Source organism: Pteropus vampyrus, unplaced genomic scaffold, assembly GCF_000151845.1.
Source record: "Pteropus vampyrus isolate Shadow unplaced genomic scaffold, Pvam_2.0 Scaffold548, whole genome shotgun sequence".
In the NCBI taxonomy this organism is placed as follows: Eukaryota; Metazoa; Chordata; class Mammalia; order Chiroptera; family Pteropodidae; genus Pteropus; species Pteropus vampyrus.
In genome coordinates this window covers 2,206,112-2,224,705 of record NW_011889329.1, presented here as the reverse complement: position 1 = coordinate 2,224,705, position 18,594 = coordinate 2,206,112, and the positions used below count along the sequence as shown (strand labels likewise).

The 18,594-nt window shown below is 33.9% G+C and overlaps 1 protein-coding gene across 36 annotated transcripts in view; it reads right to left on the bottom strand.

Moving 5' to 3' along the window:
- Positions 1–18,594, bottom strand: part of MBNL3 (muscleblind like splicing regulator 3) — a 110,184-nt gene that overhangs the window by 56,502 nt on the left and 35,088 nt on the right. For 23 of the 36 annotated variants that reach the window (XM_023525306.1, XM_023525313.1, XM_023525305.1 and 20 more), the window contains one exon: positions 5,822–6,707. The exons of 3 other annotated variants lie outside the window; for them this stretch is intronic. In XM_023525306.1, the coding sequence (XP_023381074.1) occupies positions 5,822–5,998 (177 nt within the window). In that variant the 5' untranslated portion in view covers positions 5,999–6,707. Of the gene's footprint in view, positions 1–1,019; positions 1,065–5,821; positions 6,708–18,594 lie in introns of those variants that run through there. 10 more of the 36 variants (XM_023525326.1, XM_023525322.1, XM_023525320.1 and 7 more) reach the window with 4 other exon arrangements.

Below are 18,594 nucleotides of genomic sequence, written 5' to 3'. Positions count from 1 at the left end.
TAATTTTCGTGTTTATTTGGTGAAAATAGACCTGAAATTTATTTGGTGAAAATAGACATTTGTTGAGTGCTTATGATGAGCACCTTACTTGAATCATCTCATCTGAATGCTCAGTAAGTACTCCAGAGGTAGGTGTTAGTATGATCTTTGTTTTCCCAGGTGAGGAAACTTAGGGACAAGGAGTTTGGGTACTTATCTAAAACAACATAGCTGACAAAACGTGGCTCATCCAATGGTAAAGCCTACACAGACTTGATGTAAGGAAGGAAGCATGTTTAAAGTTTCTGGAATATAGTAAGCAGTCAATAGGAGGTATAGATGATGATGATGATGATGATGATGATGATGATAAATAATAATTATTACTATTACTACTACATAAACATAAACTCATAAACTCATACTACTACTCATAAACATAATTTCTGATGGCTGCATATTATTTAAATGATATATTTTAAATTAAGTATATTTCTAAAATATTATTCCTTCGCAAGTATGAAAATCCTTTGTAAATCCATGGAAAGAATTAATATTTTTTTTAAACAAAATAGTTATCATTAAAAGAAATTTTGAAAAGGCATGCACCAACATGTGAAGAGTTTCATTGAGTAATAGAATTATATTAAAATTTTTTTTCTCTATATCACAGTTCTAGAAAGGGTGTACTTTTATTTTCTGATCATAAAAATATCTGCAATAACTGGTATATTTTTAAAAGTCTATGAATGGGAGATCATAGACTTTTAAAATCATAGACTTTTTTTTGGTAACCTGGGAAGAACATGAAGCTAATAGGAAGGATAAATGGAGGGAGATGTTGGCTTTCTAGGATCATCAAGGGGGAGTGAGTGAAGGAGCGTGGTCTGTGAGGAGGCAGGACATAAAGCAAGGTTTATTCAACAGTTATATAAAAGACAGAAAGACTGGAAGGAAATACATAGAAATGTTAGTGGTGGTATTGGATAGTGGGAATGATATTATATTTACATTTAGTTACATTTTATTTTTATTCTTACCTTCTTGTATATGATTTCTAAAACTTCTTTTGTATCTTCTTTTCCCTTCATAAAGACACATAACTTTTAATCGAGGGAAAATGTTATTTATCATGAAAACGAAGGCAGAAAATCTGTTTCCAGATGCAGGAGGGTCATAAATTAGAAGTAGCCATGGGCACTGACTCCAGTGCAGGGCCTACCTCACAGGAGTATGTGACAGAGACGTTCACATAACAAAACTTCTTCGGCTTCCCATTCTCCGTGTTCTTTCTTTCTGGTAGCCTGTTGCTGCTACTTTCTTTGTCATACTCTTAGTCCATTTCTCCTCTCTTCCCTTCTTGGTTGACCATAATTATAAAAGTGCATTACCCATCATTTCTAAGATGAACAAATGTTTACATTTTGACAGCTTGGTTATTGGGATGGCCCTTACAATCAATGGCATGTTGTAGGGAATAATAATGGAAGAATATATTATCGATTTGCACAAAAAGGAAACTGATCACTTTACAGTGAGGAAACCTAGCAGACATCATCTTAATCAAGCAATTACAGTTAACATAAGGAGTGATAAGATTCATCAACATCACGTACTCTCAGATACAATGCACATAAGTTTTGTGGTTTTCTTGCCAAAACAATGCATGACCTCAATCAAATCATGATAAAGCATTCAATAAACCCAGATTGAGAGGCATTCTACAAAATAACTAACCAGTACTCATCTAAAATGTCAAGGTCATGAAACATAAGGAAAAATCAAGGAACTGTCACAGATTGAATAAGGCCAAGGAGACATGACAAGTAAATGCCATATGGGATCCTGGGTTGGATTCTGGAGCAGAGAAAGAACATTAGGAGAGAAACTGGTGAAATTCAAATAAGGCTTCTAGTTTAGTTAATAATATTGTACTAGAGTTAATTTCCTAGTTTTGATAACTTTGCTATATATGGTACATAAACTATTGATATTACAGGAACCTGGGTTAAAGGTATGCAAGAACTCCATGTACAATTTTTGCAACTTTTGTGTAAGTCTAAAATTATTTCAAAATAAAAAAGTGAAGCTGAGCTATCAATATATATTCGTTTAAGTATTAATCATAATTTCATTTTTCTTTTGAAATGTCCAAAATGAATTCCTTCAGTCTCAGGATAACAGGTACTGCCTTTGTGTTTCTATAGTGCAGGCAGACCTCTCTAATGGAGCTCGTAAATGGTTCTAAACCTTGCATAATCCGGTGACCCTTGGGATTATGTTGCTAGGAGTCTTCTGCTCTTGGAAAGATTCCCCTTAGCAAATAGGGATGAGGTAAATATTCAGTCAAAAATAATCAAATTTTAAACTAGTGAAAACTGCTACGACTAGTGACGCTAATACAGAATATACTGGTGACTCATGATAATTTGACCTACAAGGATAAATTCACATTCATATGCCTATAGAACAGGTTTCACTTGAGAAAATATTGTGCTTGTGATCATATGCAATGTTTGAAGATAGTGTGCGGCTGTTTTATGTACATTCTTCACCCAGTTCAAATATTTTAGGAATATATACAGGTTGATATGACTGTTCTCTGACTGTGCCTGCTGCTAAGGCTTTTCTCAATAACTTTTTGTTACAAAACTACTCAAAGTGGAGAGTGGGGTGGGCATATGTGATAGGTGTTGATCTCTCATAATGAAATAATGACAGTATTTATATTCTTTCTGGAAAACAGGTGGCTGATATCACACTGCTTCAAGTATGGAGGGGAAGGTTCAAGACATCATGACATTGAAGCAGAATACATTAGGATAATAATCTTGGCTATGATAATAATCACTAAAATTTTAGGTTAGTATTTTTAATGATGATCTTTTATTAACTCCCAGGGACACTCATTAAAAATACCAACCTAGATCCATGGCAAACTGTAATATAAAGAAATTGGCACAGAATAGGTTAAGCAATACTTTGGAGAGAAATTTTGAAATAAATTGAGTCAAGCAGACTAGGCAATTGAGTCAAAAACAGCTGCATATCAACCAAGACTTTTATATAGTTGGAAATCTATGGGCTGCACTGCACTGTCTAGAGCTCTGTCTGAAGATGGTGCAACTTCATCACTGATCATTCAACATTCATGGAGTGATGGGCATAGCACTTCGGTATGATGCACAATTAATTGTCAAGCTTGCCCTCCTTATTTTCATTACATTCCCTCATTATGAGGTCAATATAGGACATTATATCTACTGTGTCTATTATGAAAGCAAAGAACCATCATCATCTGGTAGAGTACCTCATGCTAATGGAGTCCTTACAAAAACAAAAACAAAAACAAAAAAACAAACAAAATCAGCAGCCCAAAACCCATCAAATGATTGCTTCGGTTATTTAACCACTTATGAAAGAAGAAACAATGCACAGATATAGTTCAAAGGTGTTTCAAGAGAGGGTAATGACTGCTGCAATAACCATTGAGGTATGTTATTTGTGTATTATAGATATTATAGCAGTACAAGCCACATAGGTCAATTACCTTCAATTTAGTATACCTTTTATGTATATCATGAATAAGAAATAATATAAAAGAAGAGAACTACAAAGCTTTTGTGCAGATATGGAAGTGTGATGAATGTGCTATCTAAATAGCAAATTAATTAATTGTTTAAAAGGCATCGTATATTTGAAATATTAAGGTTTTCATTAAAATTTGAGAATGTAATGCTTATGTAAATCATCTATATCTGTGTGATTGGTCATCAAGATATTAACATAATGCAAAAATTACTTTAAAAACACTGAAAGCAGTAATTAGTATATTTAAATAATCAAGTGGATTCTTACTATTCATTGGCTATTATCTACATAGTTTCTGAAACATTTTTTCAAGCGTTAGTGTGGTAGTTCGGTATGCATTTTGCTGGCAATCACTTTCCATATTACTTTTTCTCGAAATGTTTCCTTTATGGCACTCTATTGCCTTAATAGGGGAATTGACCTGAAGTATATCAATGATTAGGAAGAGCACACAACTCCTTCCACCAAATGCCTGGACAGATAGAATTCACAAAGCTTACAAGGAACTTTGTATCAAAGAGTAAGCCATAAAAACTGATACTTAGCTTGATCTAACAACGCACTCATGGAACTAGATTTGGGTATATAGATTTGGAGCATGAGCTTGTGGTTTTAAATAGTAAATCCTAACTAAATACAACTGTTTTGAAGATTCCTAAAAAACATCTTAGTTAATAGTAAGAAAATAACATTTCATTTACTTCACTTTTATAGTGATACATGCTTTTTCATTTATGTTATCTTATTGGAATCTCCACAATAATTGTAGAGGTTAAGTAGAGAAGAATTACCCATCTTTTAGAGATGAAGTAACTCAAGCTTCACCAGATTAAGTAGCTGAGGTCAGTAGTGGGGTTGGACTGTACCCTAGATCTTCCAAAACAACATATGTAAAGTGCCTAGTGCAGTGGCAACTCCTCTATATGGATTGGATGAAAGATATCTTTTCCCCCGCAACTAATCCAGTGGTTTTTTCCACTTCGTGGCACTGTCCAGTCCTGCAGCAGTAGATTTAAATAATACACAAAAATAACTGTAGGTGAAGAAAACATAATGAGCCCTTTAGTCAAATAACAGCAATCTAGACATTTTCAACAGTAGGAATTACTATTATCTTTATGATAACAAGTTTCTATTCATGAATTGGAATGGCCTGCAACAAAAACCAGTAACCACAAAATAAGTAAAGGTAATTACTTAAGTGGGATATCACTTGATAAAATGTTTTCCAAAGAAAAGATCAATGAAGGGATATATTTATATTAGCCAATGCAGCCCTAAATAAAACTGTTAATGAGGTAATATTGGTCATGATGAGGATAAACCAATATCAAGAAATTGAGAAGTTTCTTATTAAGCTTAATTCATTTAGACATATATTGAAAAATAATCTTGAATGCATCCTAGCAAATCTGATTAATTAAACCAGGAATCTTACTTTTTGACTTCTACATTTTAATTTGTACCTCTTTATCCTTAATGTAAGGATAACTATGAATAAAACATGATAATCAGTGTATTTCCTTGTTCTGCAATCATACATGTTCTATTCTAGATATCTCATTTGGTCTCAGAATAAATATTTTGTTTATTCTCTAGTACATATTATTCAGATTTGATGACATTGGCAATAAAACTTTTCTTATAAAATGTACTCGAAAATCTGTAATTGTTCAATAAGCAGTTCAGGAAGAAAAAAACTAGTGAACCTAGTTTTGTAGCAATACGTTTAAGTTAAACATTCAAAATATACTTTGACGAAAAAATTTCAAAATACTATCATTTTCTTTCTCAGTAGTGAGATTTTCACCTTGTACTGTCTTGGTCTGCTTTTATTTTTCCTCTGAAAATTGACTGTTCCCTGCCAAGTGTATTTTGATGACATAGATAATAAGCTATAGTTCAGTAAAGGACTTCTCTGAGTTATATGAGGATTACGATCACTGTATTCAAAACCTAAATTGTACACAAAGAAGTATGGCAAGTCTGCAATTTTGCATTCCTCCAAAAATTCTTGAATTTTTTTTCTTTAAGTCAATCTCGAGACCTTGATCAGTGGGCTTTGATGGGGTGAACTTTAGTCTGGCTTAGTTCTACAAACATAAAGTCTACATCTTGTCTTAAAAAACAAACAAAACTTACCGCTATCATGCTATTATTAACTTTACCAATTTCAAAGTAGTCGTATTTCAAAAAACACAGAAATCAACATATTTAAATTAATTATTATACACATTTAGATGAGACTCACCTTTAAAGAATCAAAACACGCCACCACACGACCATTTTCCACATGGCAAACTCTTGGTGGATGGGCAAACTTGCAGTCTGCATCAGCTCGAGAGCAGGTTCCTCTCTGAAATTCTCTACAGACTTCTAAAGTCAGCCACTTGGTATCACGAACCACGGTAACATTGACAGCCGTCATATTGAAAGCAATTTAAAATCAAGTGCACCTTCTCTAGGGCTGTATTACTCCTGTCGTTAAAAAATTAAAAATGAATCCAAGCTAAATGTAAAGAGATCACAGGTTGCTTTGGTGAAATGTTTCTTTGTTAGCACCTAGGTTTTCATTTAAGTCAAATGAGGTTTAATCAAACAGAAAGTCAATCATAAAATAAAAATTGCATCAGAATAACTAAAAATCAAATTAGAGACCAACTCCTAAGAAGGCAACTGTAAAGGTTAAGATATTGAGTGTTTTATTTTGTTCTTCTGCCAAAGTTACTTCATATAACTGGTAGACTTTCAAAAGAATTCTGTGCTCTCCAGTTGATGTTTTCAATTATTCTTGCAAAAAGCATATGCTGTTGGCTGCCCTTCAATTTGTGGAATGGTCTCAGTTCAAGAAGAGAAAAGTTTTTCTCCCTATTTCTTGGCTTTAAAGATTAAGATTGGTAAGGATGGTACAACTGTTAAAAAATAAATGCTGCAGATCAGGAGGAGAGAAACCAACTATCAAAAATTAAAAATCAAAGAAAAAAAAAGAATGGATGAGTTGCTGAGTAAACTGCAAGCACACCAGGGTTTTTTGGGGGGGAGAGGGGTGGTCGTGGTAGGGAAAGGGGTTTATAAAGAGACAGCTCTAGAGTGAAATCCAAGCAGCAGAGTTTTCAGAAAAGATACTTTTCAGAAACCTACAAGAAAAATAAAATAAAATTAGTTAATATAATACAATGCTTCTGATTTAAACCCTAGATTTGGAAAAGAAGTAACCATACCTCATTTTAAACAAGAAGCATCTACATACTGACAATGCAACACAGTACAGTCAGCCATCGTCAATAAAAGGGACATTTCCCAGCATAGAGTTGTGCATAGTAAAAGGAAACAACGATTTAGATTTACTGTTGCAATACAAGACTGGGCAGCAACCCAATTTTTAAAAAAAGAATGCTTCATTTTGATTTGTTTTGGGGCAGAAACTCATTCTGGGGTCCATGGCACAGAAAACGCCAGAGCCGGACATGACAGCCCTTTATGAATTTTTGATCCACCTACATGTCTACAGTTTATAGAGGCTACCAAAGACCTGTCTTTAAACTGGTTTTATTAGGTTCTAACTGAAGGCTTGATTATCAGCTCTCAAAATGCAGAAAACAAGAATTGCTAATAAAATGTAAGTTGCTCTAAGAGGTAACTCTGTGTGTATATTTGAAATGTAATTTGTTGGTAATCACATAAAATGGTCATGACATAACTAGCTGGAGACCCACTGCAAATGAGGTAGGATAGAGGATGGGAATATAAAATATGCTTCAGATAAAGAAATACTTTGAAAAGATGCTAAATTTTTTTGTGTGTATGCTTTATTAGTTATTGGTCTCTATGAAGGGATATGGAACAACTCAGCATGAGGTTTCAGTATATATATATATATAGAGAGAGAGAGTGTATATATATATATGTATATATATATGTGTATATGTATGTGTATATATATATATATATATATATAGAGAGAGAGAGAGAGAGAGAGAGAGAGAGAGAGAGAGAGAGAGAGAGAGAGAGAGAGAGAGAGAGAGAGAGAGAGAGAAAGCACTGTTCACTTATACGTTAACTATCCTGAAGCTTTAAGGTTTTGATTTAAACCAGTATCAACCAGCAAAAACTTCTGGCAACTTAACTGATAAGACAGAGGAAAGGTTAATTTACTGGCATTGTGACATGAATATATATCAAAATAACAAGGATTTTCTAAAGCAAAAGTAGGCTTGGAATATCAGACGAAACAACTAATTGTTAACTTCATCAAAAAAGTAGAATTAAAGTTTTTGAAAACATTTCATTTACTTGTTTAAAACAATATCTTCAATAACTTTACAGAATCTGAATCTTCTATCTGTTCCTTCCACATTCAAAATAATGCTCAATATCACCTAATTTTTCAGATACCATTAGGAAATTAAATATCTAGAAAATTCATGCAAACTTATTCATTCGAGAATAAAACATGTTTCTCTGAGTCATTCTTCATGAAAGTCCTTCTAAAATATATTATGTGTGGCTTTGCCTTCTTAGAAAATATTGAATGTAATTTGACCTCTGGTTGAAGGCTCAGGGTCATAAATGTCCTGGGAAGTGTTATTTGTCACTTCTACTGTTACTTCTCTTCCTGCCACAATATCTGCCATTATGGATTATCTGGCTCCCTTCTGGAAAACATAATAGCCAATCATGAATGTTGAATAAGAATTAATTATTCACTGAATAAGGGGCCTAAGGGAGCAAAATGCAGGGCTTTCATGCAGAAGGTCTACGACTGCTCTTACTAGTTTTGGGACCCTTTCGCAATATCTTTCACATAGGACCATATTTTAGAGGGCTAAGGTTGTCAGTCAAATGACTTCCAGAAAAAATTATATATATAAATATAAATATATATATATATATTTATATTTTTAATAACCAGATGGAAGAAATACAAATGAAAACCACATTAGGATGGTTATAATAAAAAAGAGAGAAAAAATTGGAGAAATTGGAATTGTCATACATCGCTGGTGGGAATATAAAATAGCACAGCTGCTGTGGCAAACAGTTTGACAATTCCTCAAAATGTTAAACAGTTACCATTATGAACTAGCACTTCTAAACCTAGGTATATACCCAAAAGAACTGAAAGCAGGGTCAAAGATATATTTGTACACTCATGTTCATAGCAGCACTATTCATAATAGCCAAGAAGTGGAAAAAAACTCAAGTGTCTATCAACAGATGAAAAGATACACAAAATATGGTATATCCCCAAAATGGGAGATTATTCCACTATCAAAAGAACGAAGTACTGATACATGCAACGACACGAATGAACTTCGAAAACATGCTAAATGGAAGAAGCGAGTCACAAGGGCCACATATTGTATGGTTCAATTTATATTAAATATCCAGGATAGGCAAGCCATAGAATCAGAAAGCAAATTAGTGGTTGTGAAGGCCTGAGTGAGGGGAGAAAGTGGAGTAACTACTTAATGGGTATGTGGCCTCCTTTGGGGATGATGAAAATATTCTGGAATTAGATAGTGGTGGTAGTTGCACGATTTTTGAATATAGTAAAACCTATTCACAACATTGTACACTTTAAATGGATGAATTGGATAGTATGTGTATCATGTATTAGTAAAGTTATTATATTTTGAAAAAGTCTACAAGACATAACAACTGAAAACAACCTCGTGAGTAAAATAATTGGCTATCTCAATCTTTTTTACATTCTCCTTAGACACAAATTCTTCTACATTGTGCTACTAGGTTGAATTTCAAGAGTAAATTAGTTTCCATACTGTAACTGACTCAGTGTATAATGGAAAATACTCTAAAAGAGTATATTCTGTGAGTTTGTAAATTTATATCTAAAGAAATACTAAAATTATTAAAATTTAATCCTATAACTAAATTATACAGGCTGCCTGACCACATTTGATGAAAAATAACACACAAAGAAATATATATAATTTGCTCAGAATACAAACAGTGAATGTCTGGAGAAATATTTTTTCTATAGAGGTCCATGAAGTACAGAAACAGATAATAAATAATAAATTTGAATTTTGAACTTTTACAAATGAAAAATGCAAAAAGAAATTGGATCTTGGCCATGCATTTCATGTAAGACAGGGAGAATCGAAGAAGGAATTTTCTTCTTTTCTTTTTTTTTAAGTGGGATTGCAACCCCTGATGGGACCCTAGCCAATTCCTCAAAACAGTTCTAGCCAGTGCATGTCTTCCTTCAGACTGAAACTATTTTTGGAGTTGGCAGCCATATGCAACAATTAAATAAAACTGGTGTGATGATGGAAAATTCTCTCAAGCAGCTCTGCTTGTCTGACTGTGTATAGAAGACAGGGAGGGGATCTATTTTCCCCTGTATTTTAAAGAAGATCAACTTTGTTTTGGACACAAAACAGTCTTGTCTTCACTATCTTAGTCTTGAGTAATAGGAATGCAATTTTGCTTTGCATGATTTATAGACCTCTAATGCAGAACATAAAAAGTTACCATTGGTTAGTACATTTGTACTTGTATAGTATTTGCACTTCTCAAGTGCTTTTATTTCATTGATCGTTGGAGCTCTAAAAACTCTAAAGCATGGGTGATAACCCAAAAATACCAATGAAGGAAATAAAGCTCATAGAGGTTACTTATCTGAGGTCAAAAGCTTTAAATGGTAGAACTACAAGTCTAGGCAAAATCCTCTGATTCCAAAACTCATGTTTAGATCCCAGCAGAGAAATGCCGCAGAGATAATTTCTTATCTCTCATCTCTCTTGAGAATCTTAAACAAGAAAAGCCAGTCAATTTTTTTGTGTATGTGTAATTAATACTCATGGTTCTTTCTCAAAATTATGTTCATGTCCCAAAAGAATAAAACATTAAAAATAAACTTAACAAAGGATGTGAAGGACCTATACACTGAAAACTACAAGCCATTATTAAAAGAAATTGAAGACACAAATAAATGGAAAGATATTCCGTGTTCATGCATTGGAAGTATCAACATAGTTAAAATGGCCATATTACCCAAAGCCATATACAAATTTAATGCAATCCCCATCAAAAGTCTAATGGAATTTTTTAAAGAAATAGTACAAAAAAAATCATCAGATTTGTATGGAACCACAAAAAACCCTGAATACTCAAAGCAATCCTGAGGGAAAAAAAAAACAAAACCAGAGGTATCACACTCCCTGACTTCAAATTATCTTACAAAGCAACAAAAATCTAAACAGCATGATATTGGCAGAAAAACAGACATACAGATCAATGAAACAGAACTGAAAACTCAGAAATAAACCTACTCTTATATGGGTAAATAATTTTCGACGAAGGAGCCAAAAGCAAAGAATGGAGAAAAGAAAGCCTCTTCAATAAATGGTGCTGGGAAGATTGGAAAGCCACGTGTAAAAGAATGAAAATAGATTGCTATTTGTCACCATACAAAATCATTAACTCAAAATGGCTCAAAGACCTAAATATAAGGTCTAAAACAATAAAATAAACAGAAGAAAACATAATAAACTTAAGGACCTTGGTCTTAGAGAAGATTTTATTAATTTGACCTAAGAGACAAGGGACGCAAAAGCAAAAATAAATGAATGGGACAATATCAAACTAAAAAGATGCACAGCAAAATATACCACTAACAAAACAAAAAGGCAACCAACCAAATAGGAGGATATATTTGCAAAGAACACCTCTGATAAGGGGCTAATATCCAAAATATATAAAGAACTCATACAACTCAACAACAAAAAACAAACTATCCAACAAAAAATGGGCAGAGGACCTGAAAAGACACTTTTCACAAGAAGACATACAAACATCCAATATATGAAAAGATGCTTAACTTCACTAGCTACTAGGGAAATGCAAATCAAAACTACAATGAGATACCATCTCACACCTGTTAGAATGGCTATCATCAACAGGACAAGAAATAACAAGTGTTAGAGAGGTTGTGGGGAAAAGGAACCCTCATACACTACTGATGGGAATGTAAATTGGTACAGCCACTATGAAAAACAGTATGGAGGTTTCTCGAAAAATTAAGAATATAATTATCTTATGACCCAGCAATCCGTCTTCTGGGTATTTACCACCAAAATTTAAAAACATTGATCCCTAACGATATACACACCCTGATTTCCATTGCAATATTATTCACGGTGGTCAGGACATGGAAACAACTGAAGTGTCCTTTGATAAATGATTGGATAAATCCATGAGAAAAGATGAAATACTGCCATTTGCAACAACATGGATAGATCTTGAGAATCCCATGGTAAGCAAAATAAGTCAGACAAAAAGTTGAGAACCGTATGATTTTACTCATATGTGGGATATAAAACTGAAAGCAAAAAGTGAACGAGACAAACAAAAGTTCATAGACACAGACAACAGTTTAGTGGCTACTAGAGAGAAAAAATAGAAGGGGGAGGTAGATAAGGGTAAAGGGGATCAAATATACAGTGAGGGTCGGAGATCTGACTTTGGATGGTGAACACACAATTCAATATACAGATGATGTATTACAGAATTGTACACTTGAAACCTATATACTTTTATTAATCAATGTCAGCCCAATAAATTTAATAAAAATTAAAAAAAAAATAAGTTCATGCCTGTTGTAACACCATCTTTATAATACCCTTGAGTTGCACTGCATCAACAATTATCCATTATTTACAGTGCCAAGCACTGTCTAGATGTTGAACAAGACTGATGAGGTCCCTGCTTTCATGGAACTTTCTTTGCTCATTTAAATAGAGAAGAAAGTGAAGGCACAGAGAAGTGAAATGATTATAAAAGTTTATGAAGTTTTGGAAGTAGACACTAGGTACTCTGAGTTCAACACCAACCTCTAATTCATCATGAAGAGTACATCAAGGGCTATGACTTAAGAACATCCTTAAATACACACTCAAACACTATTGCATAGAAATATCACCAAAAGGAATATCTAAAAATTACACTGAGTCTTAATGCTCCTCAGATTCCTCTTGGAGAGTGTACTACTTTCCCCATTCACAGATGGGGAAACAGAGGTGGAGAAAGGTTTAGTAATTTAACTTGTACAATTTTATGTTGCTAGTAGGCTATCTAACCACGGTTTAAACCCAAGCAGTCTGAGTCCAGAGCCCACCCTCTTAACCATGTCACAATACCGTGTCTCTCTTATGCATGTGTCACATTCTTCCATCATAGCCCTTAATTTTTCTCCATAACTAGATCGTAAATTCCTTGAGGGTAGAGATCATGTTTTACTTAGTTTTGCTGGCTCTATCTTTTCAATGGAAGTTAGAGTGTTACAGCATTCCCCAGGGTTCCTGTTTTGAAAAGTTGAAGATTAAATGGTAATTTAACATTAACCCTTCTGCTGCATGATGCTAGCAAGGAGTTTGGTCAGATGAGCACCCTCTAGGCTGGCTGAGCCTTGGCAACCTCTGTCAGTTTTGAATATATCAGACCTGTGAAGTTGAGTATTTCCTCACAATTCTAATTTTCAAATTGGAATGTTAATACCTTGGATTCTTGATCTATAGAGAATTTGGTTTCCATAAAGAATGTTCTATCCCTGCTCATTTGATAGCAGCAAGATCTTATCCTGGATTTAGAGTAAATATTTGGGACACTCAAAGGATTTCTGTCTTTATCTTTGGATAGTAGATTAATCTTTGGAATGTTTTTGCCCAATCATCGGTGTGATGAAACTGAACTGGGAGTGGGGGTAGAGGAGATTTCACTTTGAGTGATAGGAAGAAACATTCCTAAAGTATTCTTCTTTGAAAATAAAATTTAATGTTGGCTTTTAATTAATGCTCATCTGTAAGAATTCTAGATAAGACATAACGTAAGGAAAATATAAAAGTTTTTACTTTGAAATTAGATACACACTATATTCATTTTTAAATGCTTCCTTTTTCAGAAGTAGATTATATATCTTTTAAGGATCACACCTTTTCTCACAGAAGTTTTCTTGATAAAACAAAATGAATAAATATTTTCTGCTGATCTAATGGAAATAGTAACTTGTTCAAGAGCTGTTTGCAACGCCACTGGCAGCAGCTACTTTTGCCCCACTTTTTCTACATTTTCTTTGTCTCCTCCTTTTATTTTTCTTTCTCTCCACAAGCCAGCACATAACAGAAACACTGCCAATGCCTGGTCCAGAAGATCACAGAAATACTATTTGGCACCTAAAGCAATTTCTGAAGAGGCATTTCTTTAAATGCATTTATCAACCTCCTGAACAAACAATGAAAACAATATTTTCTCTTTTTTTTCCATTTTAAGCTTTCCTTGCATATGTATTACCTCAGAATTTCTTATGACCATTTATTTTGGCTCTATATGACACACCTGCCACATGCTACTTGAATTGGCAGTCTAACAAGGTTAAAAGCTTTCAAGTTTTCTAATTTGCTTCATGTTCTATTTCCCTTATGTGTTTTGGTTAGTGGTCCACAAATACATGTTCTTTAAAGCATATGAGAGGTGCTTAGCACTGCAGATGGAAACCATGATTTCACAAGCATCCTTTGGAAAACTGAGTTTTCTGTGTGAAAATAAAAGCTATAAAAATAAGGATATTTTGACTATGTGCAGAACTTTTTTCTTTTTTTTTTAAAGCTTCATTGCATTTTCCCGCAAAACTCCCAAAGTAATACATTTAATAGACTTTTTACAAAAAAGCAGGTAAGTTATTCCATTTTACAATGCAATTAAAATGACCCATCTCATTTTGTGTATATGGTCATAGAAAAACAAGCAGATGCTACAGTGCCTCTTTCAAACATAGCTTTAGTAATGTTTGTGAATGATTTTTGTAAAAGTTCATCTTCTTTTAGAGGTATATCTCCTTTTAAATAGTATACAAAATTATAAGAACTTGCTAATAAATGCCATTTAAATATTTTAAAGTAATCCAATTTAATATAAAAACAACTTAAAATCTGAATTCTAAACACAGTTATTAAACAACACAGGTTAATTTTCCTGCTTATGTGCATGGGACAGAAGTCCCAGTGCGATTAAAAGATCTTCATTCACCCCAAACTGGATTTAAATTTGAAGATAATGGGAACTTAATATATTTAGCAATTCATGTTCTACAATGTTCAAGCATTTGAGATGAGTGTAATACAAAATAAATCACAAGGCTGATTGCATTTAATATATGCAGGGTTATTTTGCTGAGAATTCATTCCAGAAATATTTACTGGGCATCTGATATGACCTATGCACTGATCTAGGTGCTGGGGATACCAAAGTGAACAAGATAAAACCCCTGTTCTAAAACTCATACAATCAATTGGTTGGCTATGGATGGAGATGGGAGGGCCAAAATAAACAAAGAAGCATTTTCATAGTTCATTTTTAACAAATATTTATTGTCATTCCCTAAAATTCAAACAAATGAGGTCTTTAAAATATTCATATAGAAAAATAACGATCAATCAACAAACATTTATTAAACACCAACTCGATGTGCAGACTTGTGTCACATGCTTCTGGGGAATCAGAAGAGCTCCAAGACACTGCTTCTGCACTGAAGAAGCCTCTACTGAGTTTGGGAGCCAAGAACAACATAGTATGAAATAAAAGCAAACAATTTTGAGAATTAAGAGCAAAATTCAGTAATATAATTAACAAATACAATGAGAGTTCTGAGAAGAGACTGTCACTCAGGCCTGGAGTAGTTAAGAGAGTTTTCAAAGAGGAGAAAGTGGAGCTGTGCCTTAAAGAGTGAGAAGGACCTAGGTGAGGGTGAAGGGGCAGAGAGCATTCCTGAAAAGGAAGAGCACTAATGAGGGTGAGAAGAGATTAGGCTCCTGGTATTTGTAAGATGGTGAGCAGATGTGTGCTGGCTGGGATGGCAGGTTCATACTGCAGAAGAGAAATAATGTGTGGATAGTTTCTGAAGGATCCTAAAAGTGACTCAAGGAAAGAATGTTTGTTATCCAAACAGGAGCCTCTCTTAAAGATTTTAAGCAGAGTAGAAACTTAGTGGTTATAAATGTAGTATGGTAACAACGATCGGGCCTTGGAAAACTGTTTTATTTAAGTAGCCTACAACACACAATCAGATCAAAGTCTATGCATTGAACATACTCTGGGAGAACAAATGATGAGAAGAAGTGGATGAAGGTCAGATTATTACTCTCCAGTTCACAGGCTCTGTTAGACCAGGACAGGCAGTGATTCACATAAGGCCGGCATGAAAAGTACATAGAAAAACAAGCTGAAAAGTTAAGCTTCCTGTTTGCATTTTGCGAACTATCCATTTATCAATGACCCCAGTCATTAAGGACACATAACTGTAGTCCTATTTTCTGAATTGACTCAAATACTTTTTTTAATCTTAATCTCTATGATGGAAATTCCTTTTAAAAATGTAGTTGAAAGTTCAACAAGGATTGTTTTTCTTTCTTTTTTTTTTTCAGATTTTGTTACAGAATAAGCTCATGCCAGGAATTAAATTTAGATAGTGATTTTTTGAGCTATAATGGCATAAATTTCTGTTACAGGAGTTTAAATGCACTACAATGGTCTGAAAGTATTCATGGTCCTCCCAAAGTACATATTGAGTTTAACTCAATTGAATTTTCAGTTTTCTCACTGATATGATTTGGTTGAACATTCACTGTTCACTAACACACACACTCACTGCAAAACAATAATCAAAAGGTATCACTAAATGTTTATTTATCCTTTGAATACTTATAAACAGCCCAAGTAACTCTCTAGTCAAACTTGTGAGTCACATAAGGATGATTATCTGTCAGAGAGTTAAACAAAAGTAGCATTTAGCTGATTTAATGGTGTGAAGGGATTCATCACTGTATCTAGTAGGCATTCAATAAGAGCCTCCTTACATGACTGGTATTATAGTCAATAAATTCAGATTCTCAGTCTCAGTATGAAAAGTCCCCACTCCTTATTAGGAGCACTTACAAAACTAGTAAAAGGGTAGAGAAAGAAACTTTGTGGCTGAAAATTTTGGAAGAAGACCAAAAATATCTGGATTTCAAGGACCAAGTAGTTTCATGCATCAATGCCAATACTTCTAGTGGACTTGAAGGGAATTTTCTAGGAAAGTGAATTTTCTAGCTAAGTGTACATAAGAGTTCTACCCTTTGTATCTGAAGTTACTACTGTTAGAGGAATTATTTCACATTCATATCATATACATGACATGTAGGTGTGTATGTGTCGTGTGTGTGTGTGTGTGTGTGTGTGTGCCAATTTCCTAGAGTTAATTGGAAAGCTGGCTGCTTTAGTAAAGAGTTAAAACTGAATTGTGGAGACCATAGACAGTACAAAATCTTAAGTTCTACATGTCCCAATCTTCCCGCAGGCCTAAGAGTGTCCTTCCTTAAAGGCCTCTAAAATAAGTATCCCATTTTTCTCTTGATATTTCAGAGTGATATTTTTGCTGGATTAGAAACTATGAGCTTTTCTTTATAGAAAAATTTAAAGGAAATGTAAAATACGGTAGCTCTTTAACATCTTTTAATTGAATGTTGGACAAGTAGTCAATGCCCTTGCTAATGCTAAAGAAGGTGTATAACTATAATACGGTCATTATTAAGTCATCTTCCTGGTTCAGATAGAGTAGTTGTCTTCTACCTTTCAAGGTCAATCTCAACAAGTCTCAAAGGAAAGATTTTAAAAAGGAGAGTGTGGAAAATCCAGTCCACACAAATATAAAAATAGTCCAAATAACTCTAAATGAGCTCACAAAGAAGTTATCAAAGTCAGTGAGGAACAAAGTAACCTATTGATTACTTTGACCTTGAACAGAGGCCCAGAAAGGTTAATTTACTTGGCTAAAATGCCTGAAATTTTTAGTGTACATACGAAGAGCTCGTGATCCAATTTCATCATATGTGATATATTGGCAATCTGTGATCAGAGTGGGTAGGCAGATTCCCAAAAGTTTAACCCAATTGTCCTGATTCATTTCTTGCATTGACAACTCATGCCCATCTTGGAGCTTAATTCCTGGCTATGGTGGCATTTCACACTACTGAAAACCAGCAGGGCACTTGCTATAACATTGAATCCCTGGAGAAAGGCATCCTTGCTTCTGAAATTATAAGGACTTATTGACCATCGAAGGGATGTGTCTTACATTAATTTGAACGTGACTGCCTTTATACCCTCTTTAAGTTCCAGAAAACACCACATTCTTTGCACACATGGTTTTATCCCAACTGCCTCTCTACTGTAGTTTGCCAAACTTTGGACTCTGCTTTTCTACCATGCTCTACCTGATCCTCTCTAATTTCTAAAACCTTTAGAATAAGACTCACCTTAGTGGTTTATAACAATTTGAAACTCCTGGCCACAGTCTGTTGCTAGCCAAAACATATATTTTAGCATGTTTCTCCTGTTAACCAAATGTTAACAAAGATATCGATCTCTCTTTTCCTGTTTTACTTATGAGAGACCATTTCCTCTACTATACTCTGGTCAGGATATACATACATACAAAATTTTCTATAAAAGTAAGGCCTGAAACCATAAAACTCCTAGAAGAAAATATTTGACATCAGTAGTAAACTATTTGACATAAATAATGTCTTTTTGGATATGTTCCTTCAAGTAAGGAGAACAAAAGCAAAAATAAACAGATGGACTTCATCAATCTAAAAAGTCTTTGCACAATGAAGGAAACTATTAACAAAACAAAAAGATAACCTACTGAATTGGAGAATATATTAACAAATTATATATCTGATAAAGGGTTGATATTGAAAATACATAAGGAACTCACACAATAACAACAAAAAAACTCAATAATAACAACATAATAAAACTTAATGATAATAAGGAACTCAATAACAACAACAAAAAGTAACCAATCTGATAAAAAAAAAAGAGCAGAGGACATGAAAAGACATTTCCCCAAAGAAGACAAACAGATGGCCAACATACATATGAAAAGATGATCAACATCACTAATCATCAGGAAAATGCAAATCAAAACCACAATGAGATATCATCTCACAGCAATCAAAA